At 35.5% G+C, this 25,588-nt stretch overlaps 1 protein-coding gene across 4 annotated transcripts; it reads right to left on the bottom strand.

The window, feature by feature from the left end:
* Nucleotides 1-685: 685 nt before the first annotated feature.
* TRMT10A (tRNA methyltransferase 10A) lies at nucleotides 686-25,588 on the bottom strand. 4 transcript variants are annotated; one of them, XM_061191691.1, is made up of 8 exons: nucleotides 25,479-25,588; nucleotides 19,859-20,055; nucleotides 16,567-16,729; nucleotides 6,845-6,916; nucleotides 5,701-5,775; nucleotides 3,638-3,787; nucleotides 2,650-2,755; nucleotides 686-1,114 (listed from the first exon to the last, which is right to left on the bottom strand). In XM_061191691.1, the coding sequence occupies exons 2-8, from the start codon at nucleotides 20,041-20,043 to the stop codon at nucleotides 849-851; spliced, it is 1,017 nt and encodes a 338-aa protein (XP_061047674.1). In that variant the 5' UTR covers nucleotides 20,044-20,055; nucleotides 25,479-25,588; the 3' UTR covers nucleotides 686-848. The 4 variants fall into 4 exon arrangements, with proteins under 4 accessions (XP_061047674.1, XP_061047675.1, XP_061047676.1 ...); XM_061191692.1 differs by lacking the exon at nucleotides 25,479-25,588 and adding an exon at nucleotides 24,299-25,221; XM_061191693.1 differs by lacking the exon at nucleotides 25,479-25,588 and adding an exon at nucleotides 24,903-25,221.

The following is a 25,588-nucleotide window of genomic DNA, read 5'->3' as shown; positions in this document are numbered from 1 at the left end:
AGAACCAACATATTTTATTGTAAAGAAGTACATATGGAAGGAAAAGAATAGCTGCTAAGAGCTACTTTTTTTTTTTTTTAAGAACTGTTTCTTTTTAAATTTGGGTAATGACAAAATTGATCCTTCAACAGCCTTTTAAAATAATATAGCCTGAAAAATTAAATTTTGTAATTGAAATAATTTACCATCATTATTGAAATTAAGAAAATATATTAAAGAGAGTCTTAACTCTTCAGTGATTGCTTTAGAACCACAAAGGCATTACAAAGGAAGAACAGAGACGGGCTCCGTAGTCCAAAAGAAATCAATTCTTGAGTTTCTCAATCCAATACTTATTCCTAAAATCACTATATTCCTTTGAAGTAACTAAATTGAATATAAAAGCTGCAAATAGAAGGTAACCACCCATACAGAACATTTTGGTAGACTTACAGGAGTTTTAGGATATCTGCCTCCATAAATAAGTAGGCAATAAATCAGAAAGACATTGATATAGACATATAATAAGAAAACTGAAAGGTCAGAAGGCACATTCTGAAGAATACAGTCTTGTAAATAAAAGAGAATGAAAGTTTACTAATAAGGTAAAATTCTCAAGAAATGCTTATTTGAGGTTTAGAAAATTATTTTTTAAATTACACATTTAAATCTTATGCAAAAACAAAAGAATGCTTTTTTAGTGCTTTTTATCACTTAGTTCTAAAAAAAGAAAGATTAAAAAATTCACAACAGAAATAAGAGAAAATGAAAGTTTCTCCCATTTCAAATATTCTATAAAATATTCTATGAAATTCTATATTCATTTTCTCCTAATTTTCCTTACACTTAAGAAAAAAAAAAAGATGACATTAGTGTAGTATAGAGTTCACTGTAGATTCAGTGCTAGTTTCTTTATCCTGCTTTTCTTCCTTATGTGGTGAATCTAGTTCATTTCTATTTTCCTCCTCACTGGAATCACTGTTCAATCCACCTTCAACTCTGGCGAACTTCTTCTCATGTGAAGAACTTTCACAGGCTTTGTCTGTGGGAACAGCTCCTTTTCTTTGGGGTAAGATAGTGAAAAATGCTTCTTGCCAGTCTCTTGTTTCTAGGTATTCCAGAATAATCTCAAACACTGCAACAAAGACAAACTCCATGTGTTTCTTAACCTAGTCCATCACAATGGTGCATACTTTAAAAAACACATTGCTTTTGTGTTAAGAGTGCTAGTATGTCCTAATAACTACTTTGTTCTTATTACTTCTTTCTCCTGTATTAGCTGTCAGAGCCAATATGCCTAAGGCTCTCAAGGCTGCTACCTCTTTTGTAGCTTTTTCTCATTTCAGTTCTTAAGCACTCAGAGGTTTACCATTATCTGTTGTCAGTTATAATAGGCAGAGGACCTTTTTTGTTTCCTTCCTATTCTTTGTTCCCTTCCACTTCTTTATCCTTTATTGTGCTAACATAAAACTAAAAAAAAAAAAAGGGTTAGTGTTAACCTAAATTTCTTCTATCTTTCCTATATAGTGCCACTCACTCTGGGGAGTGTCTTGCCTGCTTTTTTTAAAAAATACTGTCTCCAGGGCTTCCCTGGTGGTGCAGTGGTTGAGAATCTGCCTGCCAATGCAGGGGACACAGGTTCGAGCCCTGGTCTGGGAGGATCCCACATGCCGTGGAGCAACTGGGCCCGTGAGCCACGACTACCGAGCCTGCGCGTTTGGAGCCTGTGCCCCGCAACAAGAGAGGCCGCGACAGTGAAAGGCCCGCGCACCGCGATGAAGAGTGGCCCCCGCTCGCCTTAACTAGAGAAAGCCCTTGCACAGAAACGAAGACCCAACACAGCCATAAATAATAAATAAATAAATAAATAAATAAATAAATAAATAAATAAATAAATAAATAAATAAAAAATACTGTCTCCAATGTCCTTTCACTTTAATACACTGCTGGGGGGAAATTTGGATTACTTTATGAGAGAAAAGTAATTTCCACTAATTTAGCAAGTCTTAGAAGAAGTTCATTCCTTGAATCAATAAGTTTGTTTCTATAACTCCCTAGAGCCTGCTATAGAGAAATTTTAAAAGGCCAATTAGTAGTTGTGTACTAACAAAAATCTCTACTAAAAAAATTTTAAAAAGCAAAACTCCAGGCAAAGACTTAAGTCTGAGAATGTCTATTACAATGATATTTACAATAGTAAAAAGAAAAAAAATAACAACAGGAGAATGGTTACATTATTGTGTACTTAGATGATGGAAAATTACATAGCCACTAACAATGATTCAATAAATATAATAATAAATGGGGGGGAAAACACCCCGGATTTATAACATTTTATGCAATAGAGTAAGAATCCAATTATGTAATAATATTATATATGCATAGGAAAATAACTGGAAGAAAACAGACCAAAAAGTTTCTACAAAGTATTTCTGCGCAGTGAAATTACACCTATTTATTTTTCTTTATACTTTTGTACATTTTCAAAATTTTCTAAAGTATGCATGTATTATTCAAACAAATCATAAATGATTACATTTTATAATTTTGTACCCCAAATTGTGTGTTTTCCAAAGGTGTATATTTTCTACTTGTCCAAATGTAAATGTAATGTTATTTTTTCACAGTGTTCACTCCGGTACATTTTCAGTTTATCCCCTTATAGCTTACCATGATTAATTGCCAAAACTTTTCTACTATTCATCTTCACGAAATTTCCAAGGGGGAGCTGTGCATGATCAATTCCATGTTCTGATGCTTGTTTATACGTTAGTCCCTAAAACAAAGACACTGTAACTTGGGCTAGAACATTACATTATTTAAACTTAAAGTCTATGAAAGAATAAATAATTTTTAGGAAAGATTTTAGTTCAGAGAATATAATCTGAAAAAGTGTGTGCGTACGTTTAACCACTAATTTGGAAACATTCTCTTGACAATAAGTATAGTTAGAATGTTGCTGGCATTTGTCTTAACCAATTTACAAATGAGGAAACCAAAGACATTATGCTCTCTGTCCCATCACAAAGTTCCTCAGTGGCAGAACCAAAGGAAAAACCTGGCTCATGCCTCCTGACTCAAATAGCTTCTCATCACTCCACACTGCCTTTCTCTCTTAAAGTACACAAACTGAATTCCTAGAGAAGCATCATCATTCTTCCCATGAATTTAAAGGACAAAACTATGTTTCAATTACATAACACTAAGAAGCACAAATGGCAAACACAAATTAAATAAAAACCTGAATTGAAAAAAATGTTCAACTGCCTATAAATTTTATTTTTCCCTTTCTGTCAAAAGAATGCTGAATATAAATTTTCTCTCTTCTCAAAATTAAAATCCTTAAAGCCTGGGTCTAATCAGGACTGAAAGAGCCAAAAGACAGAGTGAAGGAGGAAGAAGAGCTAAACTTCTCAACCAATAGGTTGCATGATTTTTAAAATTTTTATAGCACTGACCTCACTGGGTTGCAGTGAGGATAAAGCAAACTAATATACGCAAAATGCTTTGCTTAGCTAGAAAGGTGACTGAAATAGTGTAGGCACTCAAACATCAACTATCAAAGTATTTACTATCAAGAAAATTGATATTACTATCAAGAAAACTGATATATCAATTTTAAGTATGAGCAAAAGCAAAATTAAAAACTTAATAGTACCTTGTGATGGTTGTGATCTACTAATCCTCCAATCACATAGGCCTTTGATTCATCTAATTCCTTTAGTATATTAGGTGAATCTGATGTAAGATAAATCAGTTCTTCTTTCTGTATGAATTCACTATAGTGCTCTGGTTTGATGTGGATATCCTTTAAAACACAAGGGGAAAGATGTTATTAATAGGATTTTGTGAAAATTGGCTAAAAATGATTATTTTCTTTTCCCTAGACAAACCCATCCAAAAAATATATGAAAGGAAGTTTGAAAGAATATTATAACAATGTGTTATTTATTTAGAATCTACTACTCCAGCATCTTTTCACCTCACATCTCAATTATTTAAGTAGCCTCCTGATGTTATTTCCCTGTCTCTAGCCTCAGATCTCTCCAATCTACTTCCACACACGGACGGTGCACTCATTTTCTGAAAACACTACTCTCATGTTTTATCTTTATCTGTAGAATAAAATTCAAACTCCTTAATTAGTAATTCTTTCCTGAATATAGCACTAACCTATCTAACTTTCTCTGTTCCAACAAAACAAATGCATTTTTGTCATGTATTTGCTCACATTGTTCTCCAGCTAAAGAATGCCTTCTCCAATTACTTCCTTCTCCATCTACATGAATCATCTAAAGGAAAGGGCTTACAGATTTAATAAATTCCGTGCATCTGCTTCCACAAAGATACACATTTGAAATCTTCTTCACCAAAACTGTCAGGTCAGAGGTACAAGACTGAACAACAGTTGGCAGTCAGAATTTTGCAAATTGCACCAAAAGAATAAAGGAAGATGCATCGCCAGGCTCAGATGGCATTTCTCAATAATTTTTGTGGAAATCAAAAATGAAGCAGGAGACCTCTCATCTAAGATGTATACCTTATTGATTAATAAACAGCCATTTTTCTGGAAAATGGTATATTATAAACTTGGTCCCTATGCTTAATAAGGGCCCCAAGAGGAATGTGCATGATTAGAGACCAGCGAACTCACATCTCTCTGGAAAACTGGTGGTATGAAATAATAAATTTAACAAGCCACAAAATAACTGAAAGTATGCCTATTCTAACTTATTACATTATTTCTTAGGAAAATAGGCATGAACATAAAACTTGGTAAATATACTGTACTTTAAAACTTAAAAAACCTTTGAAAATGTTTTATACTATGGACTATTAATAAAATAAATGCAGTCATGGGATTAGTGAGTGAGAGAGGGAAAGTCTGTCACGCTGAGAACTGGCTTGGAGAAAGGAAAAAAGTGTAGGAATAACCCACTACTTCTCTGAGTAGAATAGGGTTAAGGTTCCTTAGGGACTGGTACTAAAGCCAATCTATTAGTCATCTTTGCAAATGACTGAGAGTAGTTTAGTCCAAAAGAAAAAAAATGTGAACCACATATGTAATTTGAAATCTTCTAATAGCCACATTAAAAAAAAGTGAAAAGAAATAGATGAAATTAATTTTAATAATACATTGTATTCAACACAATATACCTGAAATGTTATCATTTCAACTTATAATAACTGTGGGTTTTTTTTTTAATTTTAAGGAGATATTTTACATTCTCTCTTTTTTTTTTGGTACTAAGTCTTTGAAATGCAATGTCTATTTGACATTTATAGCACATCTCAACTCAGACCAGTCACATTTCAAGAGTTCAATAGCCACATGTGGAAGTGGACACCATATGGTATAGCACAGATTTAGAAGAAAGAGAATGCAAGTACATTTCCAAATTTTAGAGTGACTTCACTCTTATAAATAATGTATAGCCAGTTTGCTAGGTAGAGACTGCATACAGACCTTTAAATTTTTTCCTTTTTTAAAAAATATGTTTTAAAGTTGGCAGTAAAATAGGAAGTGAGATTTCATGAAAGCAAGTACAGATTATATCTCAAGGCTCTTAGCTTCTCCCACTGGTAAACTTAGGTACAGTGATACGCAGGGTTTGTAGCTGCTGACTCTTTATTAGCATTGTGTAGAACTTAGGTAAAAAATGTAGACCTTTAAGCATAAAAATACCTTGAATTATGTGAGAGTTAATCTATTTTAGTTACCTTCCAGTTGACCCATCCTTTGTCATTTTCATCCATGTTCTTTTTCAACTGGCCTCCATGGCTTGTCAAGTAAAACTGATAAAGAGATCGGCAGGTATAGAAAGAGAGAGCAAATGACTATTAAAGTCAATATTTTATTCCCTCATACACTCATCTGATTATCAATGAAACACAAAGTATTTTCATTCTGGAAAAAAATAAATTTATGGCATGCTTTAAACATGCAAGAATAAATTTGTGGTACAAGCGACGTGTATTTTTGTGTATCTCCTAACCCACTAACTTCTGTATTCCATCTACATTTTCATCCTGTTTTCTAAGCAGTTATAATCTGCCTCTTGTTTAATGATCACTTTTCTATAAACTTCCTGCTTCCATGTGAAGTTTCCCTTCCCCTTCTTTTGCCACTACAGTTATTTTTTACCAGTCCAAAATCTTCATAATTTTGCTTTGACTCTGAACCCTGAAACCTATTTCAAATCTAATCAAGGGTGAGACGAATATAGAATGTAAAAATATAATATTACTATCACTTGATAAGAAGAAAATATCTAACCAAAAGTATATTAAGATTTTCTGGTTTTTAACATCAGTGAGCCAGAGTTAATTTTTAGGTCACCTAGAATTCAAACAAATTCAGTAAGAAAAATGACCCTACTCTTAAGGGCAGCCAACTAGTCTCACAAATCACTTCCTCATTCTAGCTAATAAAGTACCTTTCAAAATTATTAGTGACTCAAAATCCTTTAAGTAGAAAAAATCTAGCCAACAGACACAATGGCACATATCAGCCAGGGGCAGTTACCCTAGTCCCCAGAAAGGAAGGAATTGAGAGCTGAGAAACTGGTATGAAAATATGCATATGTCCTTTAATGAAGATGTTCAACTACACAGCAATGAACAGGTCAGTGTGTACAAGACTAATGATGAATGGGCACAATGTGTTTGAGAATGACGTGAAAAAATGTTTAAAATATTTTATTTTTGTAGAAAAATAAAACATTTTTACAAATAGGCATTTTGTTCTCTAAGAAAGATTACCTGTAAGACTCTTTCTTGTAAAAGCAATGAGGATTATCTACGCCTTTTCCGAAGTAAGATATAAAAGGAAACTGGAAGTTTGTTTTAAATTCCCCAAACATACCTGCACAGGATGCAGTGCTCGTCGATTTTCTGCATAACATCGTTGAATCTGCTTATGAAGTTTCTTAATGTCCTATAAAAGAGTGCAATTTTTAAAGCAATATTTTCAAAATTATCTATGGCCATTCCACAATCCGAGTGGAATAGAATAAGCAGAAGGCATGACTAGATAGGGACATTCTTTCTTTTGAAATACAAGTCCTTTCTGATAATTTCCATTCAGTTTTCTTACATACTAATAAAATAATTACCATAAGTCAATACTCTATAAGTGACCCATTATTTCACATTTTGTAGCCACTTAAAATGCAAGTTCAGGAAAACTTTCACTCTTCTTAAGAGACAACAACAACAACAAAGAACTCTCTTATAGTCATGCTATTACAATTTTTATAACTACCAAAGGTTATAAACATATTCCTTTTAGTAGCATTGTTTAAACAACCAGATTTCTCAAACTATTAAATAAGAAATAATTCTATTAAGCCAATCATATTTCTTATTTTCTTCCTTTTGATTAGGATAAATAACAACCCCACCACAGCTCTTTATGATTAATATGCAGTTACTGAGTTTCATAATCTATTATGGTATCTGTCTTTCCCTCTGTCTATACATATACATATAAATAAAAGCAACTTATTAGCTAGTTTAACTTAGGGTCACAGATTTTGAAAAACTTTATTTAAGATGCATTTTAAAGCTGATTTGGTGGTGCTGAATTCCCTTAGCTTTTGCTTGTCTATAAAGCTTTTGATTTCTCCATCTAATACGAATGAGAGCTTTGCTGGGTGGAGTACACATTCCTGCACACTAACAACAGAAGATCAGACAGAGAAATCAAGGAAACAATCCCATTTACCATCACATCAAAAAGAATAAAAATACTTAGGAATAAACCTATCTAAGGAGGCAAAAGACCTGCACTCAGAAAACTGTAAGATACTGATAAAAGAAATCAAACATATGGAGAGAGATCTAAGACATTCCATATTCTTGGATTGGAAAAATCAATATTGTCAAAATTACTATAGTACCTAAAGCAATCTACAGATTCAATGCAATCCCTATCAAATTACCAATGGCATTTTTCACAGAATAGGAACAAAAAATTTAAAAATTTGTATGGAAACACAAAAGACTGAATAGCCAAAGCAATCCTGAGAAAGAAAAACGCAGCTGGAGGAATCAGGCTCCCTGACTTCAGACTATACTACAAAGCTACAGTCATGAAAACAGTATGGTACTAGCACAAAAACAGAAATATAGATCAATGGAACAGGATAGAAAGTCCAGAGATAAACCCATGCACCTATGGTCACCTAAAGGAGGCAAGAATATACAACGGAGAAAAGACAGTCTCTTTAATAAGTGGTGCTGGGAAAACTGGACAGCTATATGTAAAAGAATGAAATTAGAACACGCCCTAACACCATACACAAAAATAAACTCAAAATGGATTAAAGACCTAAATGTAAGGCTGGACACTATAAAACTCTTAGAGGAAAACATAGGCAGAACACTCTTTGACATAAATCACAGCAAGATCTTTTTCAATCCACCAACTAGAGTAATGAAAATAAAACCAAAAATCAAGCAAATTATTGTTTTTGTTTTCAGTTTTTTTTTTTTTTTTTTGGCCATGCACATGGGATCTTAGTTCCCCAATCAGGGATCAAACCCATGCCCCCTGCATTGGAAGTGTGGAGTCTTAACCACTGGACCACCAGGGAAGTCCGAATGGGACTTTTTAAGTTTAATTAAGCTTAAAGTTTAATTAAAACTTAACCTTTTAAGTTTAATTAAACTTCAAAGCTTTTGCACAGCAAAGGAAACCATAAACAAAACGAAAAGACAACCCTCAGAATGGGAGAAAATATTTGCAAATGAAGCAACTGACAAGGAATTAATCTCTAATATACACAAACAGCTCATGCAGCTCAATATCAGAAAAACAAACAACCCAATCAAAAAATTGGTAAGAAGACCTAAATAGACATTTCTCCAAAGACATACAGATGACTAAAAAGCACGTGAAAAGATGCTCAACATCACTAATTATTAGAGGGATTCAAATCAAAACTATACTGAGGTATCACCTTACACCAGTCAGAATGGCCATCATTACAAAATCTACAAACAATGCATCCTGGAGAGGATGTGGAGAAAAGGGAATCCTCCTGCATTGTTGGTGGGGATGTAAACTGGTATAGCCACTATGGAGAACAGTATGGAGGTTCCTTAAAAAACTAAAAATAGAGCTACCATATGATCCAGCAATCCCATTCCTGGGCATATATCTGGAGAAAACCATAATTCAAAAAGATACATGCACCCCAATGTTCACTGCAGCACTATTTACAATAGCCAGGACATGGAAGCAACCTAAATGTCCACTGACAGAGGAATGAATAAAGAAGATGTGGCACATATATACAATAAAATAATACTGAGCCATAAAAAAGAATAAAATAATGCCATTTGCAGCAACATGGATGCACCTAGAGTTTGTCATACTGAGTGAAGTAAGTCAGACAGAGAAAGATAAATATCATATGATATCGCTTATATGTGGAATCTAAAAAAAGGGTACAAATGAACTTACCTACAAAACACAAATAGAGTTACAGATGTAGAAAACAAACTTATGGTTACCAGAGGGTAAGGTGGGGGAGGGATAAATTGGAAGGCTGAGACTGACATATACACACTACTATACATAAAATAGATGACTAATAAGGATCTACTGTATAGCACAGAGAACTCTAGTCAATACTGTGTAATGGCTTATATGGGAAAAGAATCTGAAAAAGAGTGGATATATGTATATGTATAACTGATTTACTTTGCTGTACACCCGAAACTAACACAACATTATAAATCAACTATACTCCAACAAAAATTAAAAAAAAAAAAAGATGCATTTTAGAGGGCTCCAATCAAGATCGCGGAATAGAAGGACACAGAGCTCACCTCCTCCCACAAATACATCTACATGTGGAACAATTCTCACAGAATACCTGCTGAACACCGGCAGATCTCAGACACCCAAAACTGCAGGAAAGATCTCCATGTAACTGGTTAGGATGAAAGAAAAAAAAGGAATCGGGACAAGACTTGAGCCCCTGGGTGGGAACAGTGAAAGAGGAAACGTTCCTGCACACTGGGAAGCCCCTTCACTGGCAGGGAGATCAGCTGGGACAGAAAGGGAGCTTCAGAGGCTTGGAGGAGAGCGCAGCAGCTGGTTTGCAGCAGGCAGAACAGATGGAGACCTGCATAAATGGTCCCTGCCACCACCCTGCACTCCCCAGTCTGAGATGTGCTTTTGCTTTTGTGTACGGTGGCTGGGTGCTAAAGCTCGGGCTTCAGAGGACAGACCCAGGGAGAGGACTGGGGTTGGCTGCACGGAGACAGCCTGAAGGGGCTGGACTGTGGCTCAGGCCTGCCACAGAAGTGAAGCACCATTGTTAAGGGGTGCACAAAGGGAAGGGCAGGGCCCGCCATAGCAGCCTCACTCTTGGTGTGCTCACAGCAGGTGTGCTGCTGCCACTGAAACCCCACTGTTAAGGGACAGTGCCTGCCAAAGCTGCCTCTTTCTCAGTGAGCTCAGCAGGCTCAGCGCTGCCTCTACGAGCTCTGGGAGCACGCAAGTGCCAGCGAATTGCCCACACACAGAGGTGGGGCTGAAATCAGAGCTGATCCCCAGGGGCCATGTGACTTAGGAAGCAGGGCTGATATGTGAGCCCTCTCCCTGTGGCTGTGCGATCTGTGGGTTTAGGCCACTGCTGCCAGCTTTGTAAACTCAGTGCCTGCAGAACATCCAAGTGGGCTACAGGTGCTCCCATGGCTGGGGCGGGTCTGGCCTTAGCAGCTGTGGGCTTTGTGGGTGCATGCATATGGAGTTGGGCCAGGGTCTGGGGTCCATCCATAGCTCCCACAGCAGGTCCAGGTGTGCAACTACTGCAGTCCTGGTACCTGACTTCAGTGGATCTGCACCAGCGGATCTGCGCTGGTGGCTTTGTGAACCCAGCACCTGAGGAACAACAGGGCCAATTGCCTGCATTCCCATGGTTGAGGTGAGGCTGAGGGCAGTGCCAACAACAGTGTACTTTGTGAGCCTGCACAACGGGTGACAGATGACATGACGGAGCACACTTCTCAGTGGACAGCTCTGGCAGAGGAATACTCAGTGGCTCCTCTCCCAGTGGGAGTGCTCCAATACTGTTTACCTCACACTACAGCTCAGAAATGGATCTGGGGGCTTCTACTCCAACAACTGGGGAATAGACCTTGCCTCCAAAAGGGCCATGACAACCACAGAGCAAAGAGGAGACCCTGCTCAATATTCAGTGCAGGCTCTGGCCACCACAACCCCAGTCACACCCCCTATCGAGGAGATAACGGCAGGCATCCATACAAAAAACAGCTCTCTCACCAAAATTATTAAACCCATGCAGGCTACACAAGGACATTCCCACATAAAAATATCTCCAACTATTTAGGAAATAATTGTTTCTCCTAAACCCATAGAGTAAGAGAACTATAAGTAAAATGAAGAAAACAGAGGAACCACTCCCAATGAAAAGATCAAGAGATTGCCAGTCAAAGACAATGAAACAGACTCCTTCAGTCTAATAGACATCAAGTTCAAAAAGGAGATAATGAAAATACTGAAGGAAGTAAGGAAGGCTATTGACAGAAATGCAGATTACCAGGAAAAGGAACTAGAAAATATAAACAGGAGACAAGAAAAATTAGAAAACTCATTTGCTGAGACAAAAGCTGAGCTAAAGTCAACGAACAGCAAATTGAATAATGCAGAAGAACAAATAAGCGATATGGAAGACAGACTAATGGAAATCACGCAATCAGAACAGCAAACAGAAAGCCAAGTGAAAAAAATTAAAGCAATATAAGACGTATGGGGTAATATAAAGCACGCCAATCTACACATAATAGAGGTCCCACAAGGAGAAGAAAGAGAAAAGGGAATCGAAAATATATTTGAAGGAATTACGGCTGAAAACTCCCCAAACCTAAAGAAGTAAACAGTTATACAGGTACAGGAAGCACAGAGTGTCCCAAACAAGATGAACCCAAACAGACTTACACCAAGATGTATTATAATTCAAAAATGGCAAAAGTAAAAGATAGAGTATTCTAAAGGCAGCAAGAGAAAAACAAAGAGTTAATTACAAGGGAACCCCCCATTAGGCTATCAGCTGATTTCTCTACAGATATGTTCCAGGCCAGAAGGGAATGGCAAGATACATTCAAAGTCCTGAAAGGGAAAAGTCTGCAACCTAGGATACTCTACCCAGCAAGATTATCATTTAGAATAGAAGGAGAGATAAAGAATTTCTCAGACAAGCAAAAACTAAAAGAAAAAAGCAATACTAAACATATCCTAAAAGAAATATTAAAAGGTCTTGTCTAAATAGAGAAGTAAGAATCTATACGAAAGAGAAAATCACAATTGGAAAGTAAATCACTTAAATAAGCCAGTATACAGATTAAAAAAATAAAAAAGAAAGAAAGAAAGAAAACATTTCTGTGAAAGCAAGAGAACCACAATGAACAGCAAAAGGATGAACATGAATATGTAAGAGGACATTGAAATCATAAAATGTGGGGAAGGAGAGTAACAAAATGTAGGGGTTTTTTTTTGGAATGTGTTTTAGCCTATATGACTACCAGTTTAAAGGCAGTAGATATAGGAAGAGGTTAACATACTTGAAAAACAGGGTAACCACAAATCAAAAACATACAACAGATTCACAAGAAAACAAAAAGAACACAAGCATAATACAAAAAAAATCATCACATCACAAAAGGAAATACAAAAAGGAAAAATAAACAAAGAAGAAATACAAAATCAAGTGGAAAACAAGGTTTAAAATGGCAATAAATACATACCTATCAATAATTACCTTAAATGTCAATGTACTCCAATCAAAAGACCTAGAGTGGCGGACTAGATAAAAAAGCAAGTGCCTACAATATGCTGTGTACAAGAGACCCACTTTAGGGCAAAGGACACACAAAGACTGAACGTGAGGGGATGAAAAAAGATATTTCATACAAACGGAAATGACAAGAAAGCGGGGGTTGCAATACTCATATCAGACAAAATAGACTTTAAAACAAAGGCCATAAAGAAAGATAAAGGAGGACACTATACAATGATGAGAGGATCAATACAAGAAGATGATATTACACTCCTCAACATATATGCACCCAATATAGGAGCACCCAAATACATAAAATAAATACTAACGGACATTAAGGGAGAAACTGATGGGAAAACAGTAATAGCAGGAGACTTTAACACCCTACTCACAGCAATGGACAGATCTTCTAGACAGAAAATCAGTAAGGCAACAGATATCGTAAATGATAAAATACAACAGTTAGACTTAAATAACAACCAAACATACAAGGAAGAACTTATATCAGTCCTTCTCAAACTCTTTCAAAAGCCTGAAGAGGAGGGAACATTCCCAAAGACACTCTATGAAGCCATTATCACCCTGATACCAAAACCAGACAAACCATAACAAAAAAGAAAATTACAGGCCAATATCTCTGATGAAAATAGATGCAACAATTCTCAACAAAATATTAGCAAACTGAATCCAAGAACACATAAAAAAGATCATACACCATAACCAAGTGGGATTCATCCCAGGGTCACAAGGATGGTTCAACATATGCAAATCAATCAATGTGATACACCACACCAACAAAAGAAAAGACAAAAACCACATGAAATCTCAATAAATGCAGAAAAAGCATTTGATAAAATTCAACATCCATTCATGATAAAAACTCTTACGAAAGTGAGTATAGAGGGAAAATATTTCAACATAATAAAAGCTATTTATGACAAACCCACAGCCAATATAATACTCACTGGTGAAAAGCTGAAAGCCTTCCTGCTATAAACTGGAAGAAGACAAGGATGCCCACTCTCATCACTTCTACTCAACATAGTATTGGCAATCCTAGCCACAGCAATCAGACAAGAAAAAAAATAAATAAAAGGTATCCAAATTGGAAAGGAGGAGGTAAAATTGTCATTATATTCAGATGACATGATACTATATATAGAAAACCCTAAAGACTCCACACAAAAACTACTAGAACTGATAAATGAATTCAGCAAGGTAGCGAGATACAAGATTAACATACAGAAATCAGTTGCATTTCTTTACACTAACCATAAATTTCAGAAAGGGAATGTAAAAAAAGAATCCCTTTTAAAATTGCATCCAAAAAAAAAAATACTTAGGAATAAACCTGACCAAGGAAGTAAAAAACTTATATGCTGAGAACTATAAAACATCAATAAAGGAAACAGAGGAAACTGAAGATGATTCAAAGAAATGGAAAGATATCCCATGCTCTTGGATTGGAAGAATTAATATTGTTAAAATGGCCATATTACCCAAAGCAATCTACAGACTTAATGTGATCCCTATCGAATCACCCATGATATTTTTCACAGAACTAGAACAAATAATCCTAAAATTTATATGGAACCATAAAAGACCCAGAATTTGCAAAGCAATCCTGAGGAAAAGAACAAAACTGGAAGCATAACCCTCCCAGACTTCAGACAATACTACAAAACTACAGTAATCAAAACAGTGTGGTACTGGCACAAAAACAGACATATGGGTCACTGGAACAGAATAGAGAGCCCAGAAATAAGCCCACGCACTTATGGTCAATTAATCTTCAACTAAGGAGGCAAAAATATACAATGGGAAAACAAAGTCTTTTCACCAAGTGGTGTTGGGAAAGTTGGATAGCCACATGTAAACCAATGAAGTTATAACACACCCTCTCACCATACACAAAAATAAACTCAAAATGTCTTAGAGACTTAAATACAATACATGACATCATAAAACTCTTAGAAGAGAATATAGGCAAAACATTCTGTGACATAAATCCTACCAATGTTTTCTTAGGTCAGTCTCCCAAGGCAATAGAAATAAAAGCAAAAATAAACAATTGGGACCTAATCAAACTTATAACCTTTTGCACAGCAAAGGATGCCATGAAGAAAATGAAAATACAACGTATGGACTGGGAGAAAATATTTGCAAATGATGCGACCAACCAGGGCTTAATTTCCAAAATAAACAAAAAGCTCATACACCTTAATATAAAAAAAAAATAACCCAATCAGAAAATGGGCAGAAGACCTAAACAGACATTTCTCCAAAGACATACAGATGGCTAAAAAGCACATGAAAAGATGCTCAATATCGCTAATTATTAGAGAAATGCAAATCAAAACTACAATGAGATATCACCTCACATCAGTCAGAATGGCCATCATCAAAAAATCTACAAATAATAAATGCTGGAGAGGGTGTGGAGAAAAGGGAACCCTCCTACACTGTTGGTGGGAATGTAAATTGGTACAGCCACTATGGAGAACAGTATGGAGGTTCCTCAAAAAACTAAAAATAGAGTTGCCATATGATCCAGCAGTCCCATTCCTGGGCATATATCCAGAGAAAACTATAATTCGAAACAAAACATGCACCCCTATGTTCATAGCAGCACTATTTACAACAGCCAAGACATGGAAGCAACCTAAATGTCCATCAACAGGTGAATAGATAAAGATGTGGTATATTTATACAATGGAATACTACTCAGCAATAAAAAATAATGAAATAATGCCATTTGCAGCAACATGGATGGACTTAGAGATTATCATACTAAGTGAAGTGAGTCAGAGAAAGACAAATACCGTATGATGTCGCTTACATGTAGAATCTAAAAATATGACATAAATGAACTTATCCACGAAACAGAAACAGACTCACAGACACAGAGAACAGACTTGTGGTTGCCAAAGGGGAGGAGAGGTGGGGGAGAGATGGATTGGGAGTCTGGGATTAGCAGATGCAAACTATTATACATAGAATGGATAAACAACAAGGTCCTACTGTATAGCACAGGGAAAAATATTCAATACCCTGTAATAAACCATAATGGAAAAGAATATGAAAAAGAATATATATAAATGTATAACCGAGTCACTTTACTGCCCAACAGAAACTAAGACAGCATTGTAAATCAACTATACTTCAATAAAATAAATTTAAAACACACACAAAAAAACAACAAAATATCCAAGAGGTGGAAGCAACACAAATGTCCATCGACACCAGATGAATGAATAAACAAAACGTGGTCTATACATACACTAGAATATTATTCTGCCTTAAAACATAAGGGAATTCTGACACACGCTACAATGCGGGTGAACCTTGAAGACATAATGCTCAGTGAAATAAACCAGTCACAAAAGGACAAATACTGGAGGATTCCACTTACATAAGGTACACAGAGCAGTCAAATTCATAGAGACAGAAAGTAGAATGGTGGTGCCAAGGGCTGAGGGAGGGGGAATGGAAATGGTTGTTCATTCAGTGGGGATAGAGTTTTAGTTTTTCAAGATGAAAAGACTTCTGGAGACTGGCTGCACAACAACATGAATGTACTTAGCACTACTGAACTGTCCACTTAAAAATGGTTAAGATGGTAAATTTTACATTACGTGTATTTTACCACAATTAAAAAGAAAAAAAAAGATGCATTTTAGTACATAAAGTTACACCAAAGTCATATTACATATTAAAGCAAAAATTATTCAGCCTAGTTCAGTTACAGGATTTTTCTGACAATGATTCATGATACCTTTAATACCATCAGGCTATCAAAACTGCAGTCAATGATAAGGCGGAGTGGGCTGTAAACAACATCTCTTCGAATACGTTTTCTGTCACTTCCTTCTGAGTTTGATTCCAGTTGACACTGTCGCTCTAATTGCTTTCTCTTGCGTTTTTCCTTCCTCTTTTGTCTAAAATTAGTAATTGAAAATAACTTTTCATTATTTGTATATTCATATATTTACAATACTTTTCTAAATAGACAAAGAAACAATTACTTTTTAAAATTAGCAGACTAAACCATAACAAAATTGCCACTTCCATGGATCAAAAATTGTCAGATATCAGCAATTTTATATAATCTATCTAAAAGCTTTATATAATAAATGAGTTTGCAAAAACAGTATAGTACTTTTTACACAAATTCGAACTATACTAATAATTTTATTTACTATTGGTAGCATGTTAGACGTACTTACAAAACTTTTAAAATACTGAGTTTGAGAGTTATGATAAATTTTACTTTTATCATTCTTCTCCTACATGATTTTTGAGTTACATTTATAACCATATAAAAAATTAAAATTTTTATTCAACATAGTTTTGTTAAGTCCAAGCCACAGCAGGCAGAAAGAAAAAGAAATAAAAGGAATCCAAATTGGAAAAGAAAAAGTAAAACTGTCACTCTTTGCAGATGACATAATTCTGTATATATAGAAAATCCTAAAGTGCTACCAGAAAACTACTAGAGCTCAACAATGAATTCAGTAAAGTTGCAGGATACAAAATTAATACATAGAAATCTGTTGCATTTCTATACACTAAGAATGAAATATCATAAAGAGAAATTAAGGAAACAATCCCATTTACCATCTCATCAAAAAGAATAAAATACCTAGGAATAAACCTACCTAAGGAGGCAAAAGACCTGTACTCTGAAAACTCTAAGACACTGATGAAAGAAACTGAAGATGACACAACAGATGCAAAGATACCTCATTCTTGGATTGGAAGAATCAATATTGTTAAAATGACTATACTACCCAAGCAATCTACAGATTCAGTGCAATCGTTATCAAATTATCAATGGCATTTTTCACAGAACTAGAAAAAATTTTTTTTAACTTGTATGGAAACACAAAAGACCCTGAATAGCCAAAATAATCTTGAGAAAAAAGAATGAAGCTGGAGGAATCATCCTCCCTGACTTCAGACTATACTACAAAACTACAGTCATGAAAACAGTATGGTACTGGCACAAAAACAGAAATATAGATTAATGGAACAGGATAGAAAGTCCAGAGATAAACCCATGCACCTATTGTCACCTAATCTATGACAAAGATGGCAAGACTATACAATGGAGAAAAGATGGTCTCTTCAATAAGTGGTGCTGGGAAAACTGGACAGCTACATGTAAAAGAATGAAATTAGAACATTCTCTAACATCATATACAAAAATAAATTCAAAATGGATTAAATACCTCAGTGTAAGACCAGATACTATAAAACTCCCAGAGGAAAATATAGGCAGAACACTCTTTGATATAAATAGAAGGAATATTTTTTTGAATCCATCTCCTAAAGTAATTGAAATAAAAACAAAAATAAACAAATGGGACCTAACTTTTGCACAGCAAAGGAAACCATCAACAAAATAAAAAGACAACTTATGGAGTGGGAGAAAATATTTGCAAATGATGCGACTGACAAGGGATTAATTTCCAAAATAAACAAAAAGCTCATACAGCTTAATATCAAAAAAACCAAACAACCCAATCAAAAAATGGACAGAAGACCTAAATAGACATTTCTCCAAAGAAGACATACAGATGGCCAAGAAGCACAGGAAAAGAAGCTCAATACCGCTAATTATTAGAGAAATGCAAATCAAAACTACAATGAAGTATCACCCTACACCAGTTAGAATGGCCATCATTAAGAAGTCTACAAAAAACAAATGCTGGAGAGGGTGTGGAGAAAAGGAAACCCTCTTACACTGTTGGTGGGAATGTAAATTGGTGCAGCTACTATGGAAAACAGTATGGAGGTTCCTTAAAAAACTAAAAACAGAGTTACCATAAGGTCCAGCAATCCCATTCCTGGGCACATATCTGGAGGAAACTCTAATTCAAAAAGATACATGCACCTCAATGTTCACAGCAGCACTATTTACAATAGCCAAGACATAGAAGCAACCTAAATGTTCATCAACAGATGGACAAAGAAGATGTGGTATATATATGCAATGGAATATTACTCAGCTATAAACAGGAATGAAATATTGCCATTTGCAGCAACATGGATGGACCTAGAGATTATCATATTAAATGAAGTGAGTCAGAGAAATGCAAATATCTTATGATATCACTTATATGTGGAATCTAAAAAAATGATATAAATGAACTTATTCACAAACCAGAAGTAGACTCAGAGATATATAAAACAAACTTATGGTTATAAGAGTGGATAGCAGGGGAGTGGGGAGATAAATTAGGAGTTTGGGATTAACATATACATACTATTTATGTATAAAATAAACAAGGACCTACTGTATAGAGCAGGGAACTATAGTCTATGTCTTGTAAATAACCTATAATGGAAAAGAATCTGAAAAAGAATATATATACATGTATATACTTATACATAAATATATAACTGAATCACTTTGCTGTATACCTTGAAGCTAACACAACATTGTAAATTAACTATACCTCAATAAAAATAACATGTTTTTTTAAAAACTATTCCCATTAAAAAAAAAAGTAAAATTGTTTGTGGAAAAAAAGCCATATTTTTTTCTCTCATCTGCATCAACAGTAATTTATTTTCTTCTAGTAAATTTTGTCTTTATACAGTGACAGCTTCAGCCTCACCAAAACCTGCAATAGTTCTTCTAGCAAAATCAATGTTAGTTCTGCTCTCACCAAAACCTGCAATCGTTTTTCTAGCAAAATCAATGTTAGGCCCAAATTTGATCTTTCTGAGGTGGTTATTTCTGTTCCATATCTAGGACATGGATGCTAACTATATCCCTTTTGTAAATCAGTTATTTTAGAAATTGTGCTGCTACTCACAATAGGTTCTGAGTGAGAAAAGTGTACGGTATAAATTCATCAACACTGCTAAAAAAATAATTTAAAACACAGTTTTAGTAGCCAATTGACAATGTTAGCTAACAATATGTATAGCCCGAATTTTAATTAACACAATTATTTTTAATGTGTCAAAGGGCTATTGCAAGGTCCAACATTCCAACAGGGGTATATTGGAATATACCCCTGTGAATAGGGGTAGAATACATGCATTTTGATACATACTTGCGGAGTTCTCTTTGTTCTTCCCATTGTTTCTGCTTCATTAGTTTCTTCATTTGCCGTTTAGATATTGGTTCAAACCCTTCACCTGATCCTGGTTTCTGATTCTCCTCTTGGTCTTCATTTAAGTCTTGCTTTCTTTCAACATTAGAAGTCTCACTAAATGCTGGTAATATTTCAGATGACATTATTTGATGCCTCTGAAAAATTGAAAAGCAACTTTGACATGAACAGATGACTTACAAACACAAAAAAAGTAAAAAAAAAAAAAAAAAAAGACTGAAGGATGTGATTAAAATTAAACCATATTAGTAATGAATAAAAATGCAAATTTGGGCAATTAATTGTCATTTACTGGCAAAGATCATTTGATGAAATGGGATATTTTCATACAGTACTGGTGGCCATTGCACAATTTTTCCAGAAGACTACTCAGACCTGTATGTTTGAAGAGCTTTAAAATGGTGATATTCTTTCACATAGTAATTTATTTCCTTAGAATAAATTCCTGTAAATTAATTAGAAATACACACAAAATTAATGCAAAAGGATATGTACTGTTATTTTTAACAATAAAAAATTAGAGAAAAAAAATAGAAAAAAAAATTAGAAACTACTTGAATGTCAGCAAATGGGGACTAAATATAAATTAAAGTTCATCTATAACACTGGCTTGGAATACTAAGCAGCCAAGAGAAATCATGTTTCCCAAAATTATTTAATGATAAAGGGAAATGGTTATGTTAAATAAGAAAATCAAAGCAAAAAATACATAATGTCCAATTTTGTTTTAAAAAAATACATACACACGTGTTAATTCTGACCCACCCACGGCTTTCTGCATTTTCTAAATTTTATATAATGAAAATATAGTTTTATAGAAAAATATATACTATTTTTTAAAAAGAGATGGAAGACACCTTTTTGTACTTGTCTTTAATGCTGTCCATACAAGAAAAATATTACTTTCACTATCTGGGCGTACCCTCAACAATTGGTTCTTGACAACAGACATGCTATATATTTCTATCTTTTGGCCAGTGCACAGAAGAAATTTGGTTGCCCCCACCCCAATATATTTCATTGTAAATATGTAACTGTAAATTTTCCACTTAAGTCACAGCTGAAAAACAAAATACGTAAGTTGACTCTGTAATCAGCTGTGGAACACTTAGGGCCAACTCAAACATCTTTATTTGGATTTAAACACCCACATCTTCATATCCATTGCCTAGAACTGAACTTGCTTTCAGATTACGGAAAGGGCTAGAAATATGAGATATCTTTTCTCTTTAATTGATTCTTAACATCAAAGCTTAAGAATATATGTTATTTATCCCTACCAAAGACTAAGCATGAAGCTTGCAAATGTTCTATTGGCCTTATAGAAAAATATATGATTCTTCCCTCTTACAGAGATAGCTAACAAGTCTGTGCAGAGAAGCTAGCATCTAAAAGAAAAAAGAACAATCCCCACAATTCAGATAGTGGAAGGAAAAAACCTTTGCAGAACATAATTTGAGCAGTAGTTTTATTATATGGTTCTTGCTTTCTTTAAAAGTGCAATGAAATAACAGGACATATGAGGATAACCAAAGCAAACTTAGAAAGTTTACCGAATTTTGAAAGACAAGAAATTTTAAGATGAGTGCTTTAGGGGCTGGAGCAAAAGCCCTGGCATTTTACTAGGTCACAAAATTACTAAGAGCGGAAAAAAATCATTTAGTAATACAAGTAAGAATTCACAAGTTTTCCTTATGCCACCAACCAAACAGTTCTCCTTAGGGAGAACATCTCCTAGAAATGACAACTCAACTTTGACCCTACACTGGAAACTCCACTGGGTAAGGGATAAGTCTGATTTTGCCCAACATTATATTGCTAATACTAATACAGTGCTTGGCACTTCGTAGATGCTTATTATACACTGGTAGAATAAACAAACGAGTGACTATGATATTACAAAGGACTTTTTAAAGTAATGAAAATAGTAAGAGCAAACATTTATTAATTCTTATTATGCTTAATAAAAAACTTATCTAATTTACTCTTTATAAAAACCCTATGAAGTAGATAGTATATACCTACTTTGCAAAGGAAGAGGTACAAAGCTTAAATAACTTGCCCGAAGTTAGAAAGCTATTAAATAATTCCTAAGAAACAAGGCACCTAGAGCAAATGTCACACAAAGTAGGTCCTCAAAATACTTGAATGAATAGACAAATGAAGTGATGGAGCTAAGATTCCAACCCACATCTAACTCTACCATCTCCCAGAAATCCAAAGTCTTATTTAGAAAATGAGGATTTCCAAAGAATGTTAAAGAGCTGTGTTGCTTTAACCCTGCTGTTGGAGGGCTCTGAAAAGACCTGTATCACTGAAACATAAGGAGAAAAAAATAGCTCCAGTTCTATTCTTATGCCTCTGCACCAAAAAAATTGGGACAGACTTCCTAGAGATCATTGCCAAAAGTTCATGTTTTGATGCACCCTGCCTCCCAATCTTGAAATACATGACAACAGTAGATAAAATATAAAAAGGGGAAACAAAAAAGGTAGAGCCTCTCTCAAAATCCAAGTTAAGAACTGGGTCTTCTGTGTAAAGGCAGCTAGAAGTTTTCCTAGCTTTAAAGTAAAGAGAAGAAGAATAATACAAGACAGAGGATGGGAGAAAGATGGGAGACAGTTTAAGACAAACCCTTACACTAGTGTTAGGCGTGGGGCTCCTCCTTCCATGAAAAAAGCCTGAAAACAGGTAAAATTATAGACTATAGCTTATACAAAACTGACTACTCGGGGGAAACCTGAAGGAAACAGACACAGCCTCTTGGCTACAACCTGGGTCCAGCATGAGGTGACATATGAACTTATATTATTACATGATTAGAATTCTGAACCACATATATAAGCTCTGCTGTGGGCTGAAGCACTGAAAAGGGTCATGGGTGAGAGAAACCACAAAATCAGTAGTACAGAGAGAAGTAGTTTGGAGAGGAAAGTTATAATTCCATTCAAGATGAGTCTGCAAAGCAAAATTACAAAAAGACAGAAATGAAAAAAAACCCCAGCTAAATCAACAAGCAGGAGATAAATTCACTCTATAAAAATTGAATAGAGCAATGTGAAAATGACTTTAAAATAAGTTTGGTTGAAATCTTTCAGAGCTCATGAAGAGTAATAACCATAAAAACAAAACAGGAAATTGGGACACAAAAGCAGGCATAAAAATAGGAAAACAAGAATCTGTAAAAAAGAACCAATTTGGAAACCAGGAAATGAAGATATAAAAATTTCAACATATGAGACAAACTCCAGATTACCTGGAGTCCAAGAGGTAACTGATGAATTAGAAGACATCCTCAGAATCTAACTCAGAATTCAGACAGAAAAATAGAACGAAAAAATAGTATGTCTGAGCATTTAGATACAAGTAACAGGATGAGAGAACTACAGGCCAAAAAGGTAACTGAGGATAAATATATAACCTTGAGTGCATTCACTAATTTTTTTTTTAATCTGGAAAATAAGGTTAACATTCAATTTAAGAAACAGGAGATAGGAGAAACACAGTAAGCCTGAAAAGATCAGAAGAAAAAATTTAAATATATATTGTGACCCCTAGGATCACTTTTATTTCCTTTCCATAGATAGTACGTTAATAAAAATGGGCAATGAATGTATTCAAAACAATATAGGGTGGAGAAAACATAAGCTAAACCTGCCCATTAAGCTAAATGTGCAAACTTAAAGGCACAATTAAAATTCAGAGGAAACAAATTGCTTTCTTCATGAAACAGTGATTAATATTCTAAGAAAGAATATTTCTATTATCAGTGGCATTTTTTGTTAGTTCTCTACTCTGTTCGAAAATGCAAGTGTTGATTTGCTTTATCATGTGAAAATTTTAGGAAAGTATAGCAATGTTTTACAGCTCATGCACACCAGAGGGAGCTTTCGCCTTTCCTATCTAAGAAGTCTAAGTTAAATCTAATTTGCTTATCATTGCACACTAATGTTTTTAAACAGCCTATCAAATACAGAGAAAGGTCATGAGCTAGTCAACATCATTATCACTACTATTTTTAAAGTTATTCCCAATTAAGAAAATGCACTGTAGTAAGAGAATTTTTTTAAGCTTTGAATAAGCTAGATACATTGCACATTGCACAACAAAAACGATGCTAGCTTGAGATCCTATAAATTATTGCTTGCAGCATACTTTACATACAAAGATACGTACCAACTCCTACTGCCTACAACATACAATAAGTATTTCACTATGTATTAGCTTGTTTGGATTAACCTGTTAAGCAAAATATAAACTCCACGGAGTTTTGCATTCCTCCCTCACATGCAGTGATACTCACAGCTCATTTTCATTCATTCACCACGTTCAACAAATTTTGTAGCAATTATAGAAATAACTGCGTGAAATTTAGTTTACCTGGGCATTGAATTTTTAAAAAATGTTTCATTAGGTTGCAGATCCAGGTTATCTGATGGTCTTATAAAATTAACAACTGGATAAGGATGACTAAGGCAATTTAGTATGGGATAAATACATTAAAAAAATTGTATCTCAATCGTCCTTGTATTCCCACTTCTTAGCACAACTGCCGGCAAGGAGGACATACATCATAATGAGTGACCGGCCAAAGTTAAAAAAAAAAATTTATCATGGTTTTATTGATTGGGCTAAAGTCTTCATAATTTATGACACAGCCTCCCTTCCAGAAAGATCCAAATGAATGTCGGAATAACTGCAGAATGTAATTAAACGACCTCACGGTGATAGAGAAAGAATATCCTTTTTAAAACGCGCGGGCCAAATCTGCATAGCTCGGTTCAGCTATGAGGCCCTTAGGCAGAGGGCTGGGCTGGGCCAGGCTGGGGAGACGGGGCAAGATTTAAAACAAAGAAAAATAAAGTGAGAAAGTCTTCTGTCGCTATCCTCTTTATATCTCTAGAAGAAGTCCCGAATTCTAACACAAAATATTTCAGTGAAATCCAGTAACACCACGGACTTCTTAAAATCGTCCTCAGCTCACCAATGTGGAGCTGACAGCACCTGCAGCAACTTCGCCCTGGGCTCTCCCCACATTTCAGAGCGCTCAGCGACGTCAGCCCTCTTTGGAAAACTGAGGTAAGGCAGGTTTAAAGAGGTGAAGCGACTTGCTCACGCTCTCTAGCCACCAAGTGGCAGAACCACAACTCGTTTTCCGGCCCTTCAAAGTCCAGATTTCCCTCTCCCTTCATTCTTGGGAAGCGCACACCCTTCACATGCTAGAGACCGTATCGCTACCCCCAAGCAAACGTCGACAACCACAGCCCCGACGCTGGTGGGCAGAGCCGCGCCCCACTCTTCCCTCCAGGCCACCCGCGGGCGGACGCATTCCAGAGGCGGGATTAAACTGTAGCCGACGAATCAAAAATCTGCTTGGCAAGGCGAGGGGGCGCGCTCTCTATGACGTCACTTCCTTCGGAAGCTGGGTCTCGGCTGCTGCTTTCAGTGTCCCACTCCCCTCTTCCTCGGAAGCCCTATTGCTAGTGGAAGGCGGCAGTGGCACGCGCTCGGATTATATCAAAGGGTAGGCGAGCGATAGTCTCCATGCCAAGAGACTTACCGAACGGAGGAGTTGTCGGGGAACCTGAGAGCCCGCACAGAAAGCTTTTTGTAGTGGTCTTTACCACTCCAGAAGGTCCTCTTTCGGAAACTTCAACTCCCAGAGGCAGA

The sequence above is a fragment of the Eubalaena glacialis genome, chromosome 5 (assembly GCF_028564815.1).
Source record: "Eubalaena glacialis isolate mEubGla1 chromosome 5, mEubGla1.1.hap2.+ XY, whole genome shotgun sequence".
In the NCBI taxonomy this organism is placed as follows: Eukaryota; Metazoa; Chordata; class Mammalia; order Artiodactyla; family Balaenidae; genus Eubalaena; species Eubalaena glacialis.
Note: the sequence above shows the minus strand (reverse complement) of the source record. Positions and strands in the feature narration are given on the sequence as shown.

What these genes read in the sequence shown, in the direction of transcription:
- TRMT10A (XM_061191691.1), bottom strand. Translation starts at nt 20,043, where the DNA reads ATGTCATCTGAAATATTACCAGCATTTAGTGAGACTTCTAATGTTGAA. An exon ending in GAACAAAGAGAACTCCGCAA is followed by an intron (nt 16,730 to 19,858) that starts GTATGTATCAAA and finishes TACTAATTTTAG; the next exon opens with ACAAAAGAGGAAGGAAAAAC. An exon ending in TAGATCACAACCATCACAAG is followed by an intron (nt 2,756 to 3,637) that starts GTACTATTAAGT and finishes TCTTTGTTTTAG; the next exon opens with GGACTAACGTATAAACAAGC.